The 7,079-nt window shown below is 35.7% G+C and overlaps 1 protein-coding gene across 1 annotated transcript; it reads right to left on the reverse strand.

Moving 5' to 3' along the window:
* LOC120085927 (transport inhibitor response 1-like protein) lies at positions 1 to 3,722 on the reverse strand. The gene is made up of 4 exons (XM_039042248.1): positions 3,550 to 3,722; positions 2,765 to 3,425; positions 1,927 to 2,428; positions 1 to 1,853 (listed from the first exon to the last, which is right to left on the reverse strand). Exons 2-4 carry the CDS (start codon positions 3,370 to 3,372, stop codon positions 1,074 to 1,076), a joined length of 1,890 nt encoding a protein of 629 aa, XP_038898176.1. The 5' UTR covers positions 3,373 to 3,425; positions 3,550 to 3,722; the 3' UTR covers positions 1 to 1,073.
* Between the last annotated feature and the right edge of the window lie 3,357 nt (positions 3,723 to 7,079).

The following is a 7,079-nucleotide window of genomic DNA, read 5'->3' on the forward strand; positions in this document are numbered from 1 at the left end:
TTAATGGATGGCTGCTTTATAACGCAAACTCAGGGAGGGGATGTGACAAGTCATCAAATAATTGATCCTGAAGTGACCAATTTGAAAACGGCCGTACAAAGTCTACTCAGCAAACAAAAACTAGCAAATTTTTTTACCTAATCTAGGAAGTTCAGATAGCTCTGAAGTGCCTATACATTCTTCAAATATGCAAACTTCTAATGTGCAGTGGCATAAAATCACAGAGGACTGATTAATTTAGCTAGCACAAAGAAATGGAGAGGAGAAAGGAGGGAAAAAAAGGACGAGACAGTACCATTATTATATGGAAATTCTGTCCATGAATAATTTGTGGCATTTATTACCCCATCCATCTCACATTTTCTAATAAACAACAATAGTAAACTCAATAATCTGGGGCCTACACTACTGGTACATCTGATTAGAAATAAACAACATTTAGCTAGAGAGGCCGAGTCTTTCAATTCTCACATCTACTAACCATTTGAATCAAAATAAATGGACTAATGATTATTGTAGGACTGAGTAAGAGTACCTGTGTCATCCCCTTGCTATTGGTGGCCTGATGGTTGGAGAGATATTCATAGAACTTGCAGTTGACAGATCCTCCAATTCTTACAAATGTTTTTCTTTTTTTGATTCAATCGACAAATGACCAATAATTGATATCTAAGCTTTTAAGGCAACTCTCTACGACCCATGTCTCCTCCAGCAGCTCTAGTTTACAGTTACCGAATATTGAAATGAAGAAATTAAACGGAACAATTAGAAACAAACTTATGAAAACTTGATTAGCCTCCTGATGAACAGTAAGGAGATTAATCCTCAGCAACTACACTTTTCAAAGTCTCAGGAAGTTCCATTTCTCAAATGAGATGTTTCCACTCCATGGATGGCTCCCAAAACCATCATAATCTTCCCCATGAAAAAACAGGCATCCAACTTTTCTAAAGTGGGTAAACATGGGTTTTTTTAGGTATTGAAGGATAAGCCTTTAACAAGAAGTAATAAACTTATCGCACAAAATTGTGACTGTGCTCACTGACAGTTGAATCTTCTAGTAGTCCAATATTCTATAGGATGTCAACACACTTTGGAGCATCATCCCTCGGCCCCTCAAGAGATCTATACATATATAGCACCTGGACATGGTCTTCCATACCCTCCACCTGAACATCGTTTTCAATTTCCTCATCACTCCTCATCACCTCAACCACTAAGTGAGGCATGGCTCTGGCAACCTCTTGGCAGCCTTGGCGAGACAATTTACAAGCTGACATCCAGAGAAATCTCATATTATAGTAATGATGTAAACCAGATCGCAAGGCTCCATCGCCAAATGGGCTATCTCTAATCTCAAGTTTTTGCAATCTATGACAGCCCTCAAGCACATATTTCAATCCCAAATCACTGTTTCCAGCAAAAGCAACTGACAGGGTGCGTACCAGTTTCCCATACTTCCCGATGTAGCTGAAAGCACGATCTGTCAATAATCCAGATATCGCAAGCCTAGTTAGCTTCTTACAGTTTATAACAATGGCACCAAATCCTTCATCCATGGGTTCTCCAGTTTTATGGTCTGGCTGGTGCCGTCCCATAATACACAGTCTAAACACCACAAGATCTTGGCAGTTCTGTGACATAGCTACCACAGCTGCATTGGTCATTCTCTGGCAAAAGTAGAGAATATATTGCAATTTCCTGCAACCCTCAGATATTGCCTGGAAGCCCACCTCAGAAATGGGGCCTTCTCCATCTTCTCGAACATCAACAGGGAAAACCCTCAGTTCTTGCAATTCCTTGCAGGTGGAAGCAACAGCCTGAAGTCCATCATCACATATTGAATCAAGAGCCTGCAATAAAAGGGGGAAAAAATGTAAGCACTGCATGCCAAATTTCCTCCCACTCTACTCAAAGATCACATACCCAGAAAGTCTGGAGCTTGTGGCAGTGGCTTATAACTGGTTTGAGTTGTTCAGGAGTTATATTTGCATAGCTCAAGTTCAGAGTGGTGAGATTAGCACATACTGGATAGATACAAGGTAGGTAATCAGGCAAAATGTCCTTGAATCCAGAAAGACAAACTAAGGATTTGCAAGCAGCAAAAGCAGAGGCATAGTCAGGCTCTGACTCCCCATGAACCACAGCCTCTGACGTACTGAACGAACCGGTTCCCAGATATGTTAGACTTGGAGCCCGAATCATCAAATGGTATAGTTGAGCAATGGAAACGTGGCGATTCACCCCAAGTTTCTTCAACGATGGGGATCTACTCACCAACCTCTCTAGTGCCTCAAAATTAATGGGCCACTCTACGCAGTCAAAGATCAGAGATTCAAGACAGGTTTCCTTCTCTGGGAAACAAGATATCCAATCCACTTCATCGTCTGCTACGTCAGATTCAATCAGATCAAGTACTCGAAGGTGCCTAAAAAGCAAATCAATCAGTCTAAGTTGAATGGAAAAAAAGCCATCACACCAGAAACTTCAACAAAAGCTCGCCATTAGAACATCAAAACTCTGCATTATTCAAAGAATCCAACCACCCAGATTTTCTTCTTTTTTATTAGGAGGGAAAAAAAAAACAAAGACCCCAAATGGATTTCAAAACATAGAGATTCAAACATCCTTTCCTAAGGTACAAACGATCCCTAAAGAAAGACTAACGAAGGTACATTTGACAGTGCAAACTGAAGGAATCAGACTCCAGAGCTCAGAACATTGAGAAAATGAAAAGAGACGAAGAAGAAATCTAAAGGCGTACCTGCATCTGGTGGCAACAACAGCAATACCACTGGTGCCAAATCCTTCACAGCAAAACAACACAAGCTCCTTAAAGCCAGGAAAAGAGTCAGCAAGCAGGGCCAGATCGTCGTCAGTCACAGACATGCGCTTCAAATAGACTCTCTCAAGCCAAGGGTAGGATTTAGCCATGGCCGCCACCCATGGGGAAAAGTGGGCTCCCCAATTGGGCGGCATCAGGTTAAAATCTGCAAACCGAGGCTTCCCTTTAATGGTCACTGACCGAACTCGATTAAACCGCGACGTAACTCGGCGAGGAGAAACCGCATAGCAATTTGCAATAAAAAGGTCGGATCGAGTAAGGGCTTCAACTCGATACCACGACTTGCAAACAAGTGAAGCCGCGTTCCGGTCACGACGAGAAGTAAGAAAGTGAAGCACGTTCTCAAGAACATTATGAAGTATATTCTCAGCAGAACCAGAAGCCGTAACATCACCGGAACACCCTGTGCAATTGCGAGTCTTACTAGCCGATTCAGCGATGGCGTCGCCGCCGCCGCCGCCGCCTAGATCCGAAGGTAAAGACCGATCTTCGTCTTCGGACATTTCTTCAGCTTGATCCACTCTCATGTGCAACAAATCAGAGTCCCTCCTTCTTGAAAACTCGTCAAGAACAAACCAGTCTAAATCATTATGGAGAAAACCAACAGTGAATCAGATCAAGGAGAGTTGGAAAGTGAATGGATTTAGGTTTAGAAAGAAGAAGGGGAGAGAGAAAATGAAGATCCAGAGAGAGAAAGTGCATACCTGTGATTTGAGAGGAGTGTGAAATGATATGGAAATTTGGAGGGATTAGTTTAACTGATCACAAGGACAATGGAGTGTAAACAGTAGGCTCTCCTGTCTGTATCTCTGGGCATTGGGATTCTTCTTGCCTCTCTCTCTATTTATTTTTATTATTAATTATTTTTTTCTCTTTTTGAAAATTTTCTCTCTCTTTTTCTTGTTTCAAAATGGCTCCCCACACACCTGCTCTATTATTTTAGGGGCTTTCCTCTCAACAATCTTGTCCTTTCATTTCACACCTCATTACTTTTTTCAAATAATTAATTATAATTATAATTCTTAATATTAGTTGCCTTAAAACAACTACTCTTCAGTCTTGGCAAATATCAATTCATAATTAAAAATGTGTTTAAATAATTATAATAATAATAATAATAACGACAATAATAATAATAAAAAAAGCATATAAGAGATGTTTCTTGTAGTAGTCGATTTACAACTAGAAGAAATATAAGAAAATAGATGAAATCTCCTAAAATAAAGAAGCATACAAACAAAGAAAGGAAGAGAAAGAATTAAAAAAAATAACATAATAAATAATAATAATTAAAAAATCTCCAAATGAAAAAAGAATTAGAAGAAAGATAAAATTTATATTAAAAAAATTATTATTGTAATTAAGCTGGAATGACTTAGAAAATTTGTTTTTCAAAAAAGCATTTTTATCTAAATACTTTTGATTAAAAAAGAAAAAACTCCTTAAAATAAAAACACACGTGTTTAGCATCTATTTCTTAAAAGTATTTTTATACAAGGTCGTTTAGTTTGTTATATACTACAAGTGGTTTTATTAATATTTTCCAAAATTGATCGGTGGCAGCTGAAGTTTGGCCAAAGTTGGTGGTCGAAAGTGGCTACCAAAAGTGGTCGGTAGCGATTGTCGGAGGTGGCAATCAGAGTTAGCGACAGCAGTCGTCAAAGGTAGTAGTTGAAGTTGGTCGGTGACGGCCGAAGTTTGGCTAGAGTCAGTGGCCGGAAGTTCGCAGGCATGACTACTGAAAGTTGAGATCAGAGGTGGCCCGTGGCGGTGTCGGAGATGATGGTCGGAGTTGGTCGACAAACTTTCTAAATTAAATTAGAAAAAAAAAATATGACTCCTGGGTTTAAATAGTTTTTACTATTCACACCTATAAAAAATAGTGTAGGAAAACTTAGCTTCATAAAAAACTCTAGTTCCAAACAAGAGTTGGGTTTAGGATGCCCAACCCATCTCAAGCCCAATACTTAGAACAAACACCCCCTTAGGTTCTCTTTAATAATCATTTGGTTTTTTTTTTTTTTTAAGTTTATGAACAACTTTTTCACCTATGAATTTCTTTATTTTATTATCTCTTTCTATTAATATTTTTAAAAACCAAGTCAAGTTTTAAAAAATCAAAGTTTTGTTTTTGTTTTTATTTTTAAAATTTAGTTAAGAATCAACTTTTGTTTTTCGAAAAGGATGAGTATCACAGTGATAAATTGAGAAGAAATAGACTTTATTTTAAAAACCAAATGGTTATCAAATGATGCTTTAGAATTTTGGACAAAATTTTAGATAGAAATGGCGTGACAATGACCTAGAGCATAAATTTAGATAGAAATGGTATATCAATGATCTAGAACAAAGAAATTGATCAACACATGATTTTAGTTTATTGTCACATAATTCTAAACCTCAATTTCTATTCTAAATTCTAAAAAATGTATAGTTCAAGGATAGTTTTGAAATATTTATGTAAATTGAGAGATAATATTTCAGCTTTTGAAAGTATGTGAGTATTATTTACACAAGGGACATAATTCAAGAGTATTCGTCATAACTTTTCCCTTTCAGACCAACCTTCGTCCTCATTGGTCTCCATCAAAGCTGGGTTTTTGGAAGCTGAACGTGGATGTTGCTTGGTCTACTAAGAGATGTTTAAGCAGGCTTTGAGTAGATTGTTTGTGATCACGAAGGTTGATCGATCTTGGGGGTTGCAAGTTTATCAAGAAGTTCTGGAGCATTAGTATACTGGAAGTTGAAGCTATGCTAGATAAGTGATTGCGATTTGAGCGAGAAAGATTTGGAAGTAATTTGCCACTTGAGGTAGAATATGATGCATTGAAAGTGATTAATTTATTTAATAGAAAGGATTCTTTGTTGGCATAAATCGGGATTCTCATTAAGGATAATATTTTTGTTGGGATTCTAGTAAACACTCGTCATTTTTGTTATGTCCCTAGAGAGAAAAACAAATATATTTATGCTACTGCAATTTTAGCTTTCTCTCAAAGTTGTTATTTGATATGAAAAAGATTTTTTTTTCGATTATATCCTTGTTTTCATTTGTGATGGGAGGTGGGGGAGTAGTTAGTTTGGTAGTTTAGTTATTTCTACATTGTTAGCTAAAAAAAAATATTTGTTATAATTAACCCATAAATAAAACTTTCATTACAATTTTGAGGATCTACTCAAGTTATTAACAACAACCAATAATAATAATGATAATAATTATAAACATATAAAAATGTATACCCAAATGGTTGAAAAGGGCTCTCTTCCATGCAAACATTGTGCTCCAAATGTAGAATACAAAATATAAACTTCAAATATGAACCAAGATATATCTTCATCAAAATTTGAAAAAAGAAAAAAAGAAAGAAAGAAAGTCTTATAATTGGAAGGTATGATTAGATTAGACTATATATAATTCAATTGGTTAAAACATTTATTATTGACAAAAAATTTAAGAGATTCGAATCTCAACCTCAACAAGTTGTTAAACTAAAAAACCAACAATATAACTATAAAATGCATCTAATAAACAAAGTGATATAAAGATTCAATTTAGTATATAAGTATCTCATAAAATATACAAAATGCTTAAAAAATTAACTATTGTATTAGACTGAACCTCAAGATTTCAATTTTGTAGTCAATAGTCACATTATTATTTAGAAAAAATGTCTAATATTACATATCAGACACACAATTGAAATGTTAATGATCAAGTATATATTTTTTAAAGTTCAATAACTATATATGACACAAATTGAGATGTTAATGTGTTAAAATTTTAACCTTATATAAAGTTGTGTCATCTAACATGAAACGAAGCTACCACTGTTTGTAAATAAGTTAGTTATGCTCGTTTTAGTAATATTATATAATTTAAATATTTTATTAATACATCTAAATTATATTTATATGAACTTGTGTTATGTACGATGGTCAAGCGAAGAGCAAAACCCCTTATAAATTCACTGTTCGGAAAGTTAAAATGGAGGAGACTTCCAACATTGGTCTATCTTCTCACTCTCTCCAAAACATGGGTATCCTTGAGATCCAAACCCAAAACACAAGGTTGGAGTACATAAAAGAGACTTCCAACACCAAATTTTCCAATGTGAAATTCTCTAGCAAAAAAAGTTGGTTCCCTCTAATTTTGAAAGTTAAATTTTCACCGAACATGTCATTTTAAAAAAATCTTGGATATGCCATTGAATAAGAGTGTGTGACTAATGTTTTT

This window comes from Benincasa hispida, chromosome 9 (genome assembly GCF_009727055.1).
Source record: "Benincasa hispida cultivar B227 chromosome 9, ASM972705v1, whole genome shotgun sequence".
In the NCBI taxonomy this organism is placed as follows: domain Eukaryota; kingdom Viridiplantae; phylum Streptophyta; class Magnoliopsida; order Cucurbitales; family Cucurbitaceae; genus Benincasa; species Benincasa hispida.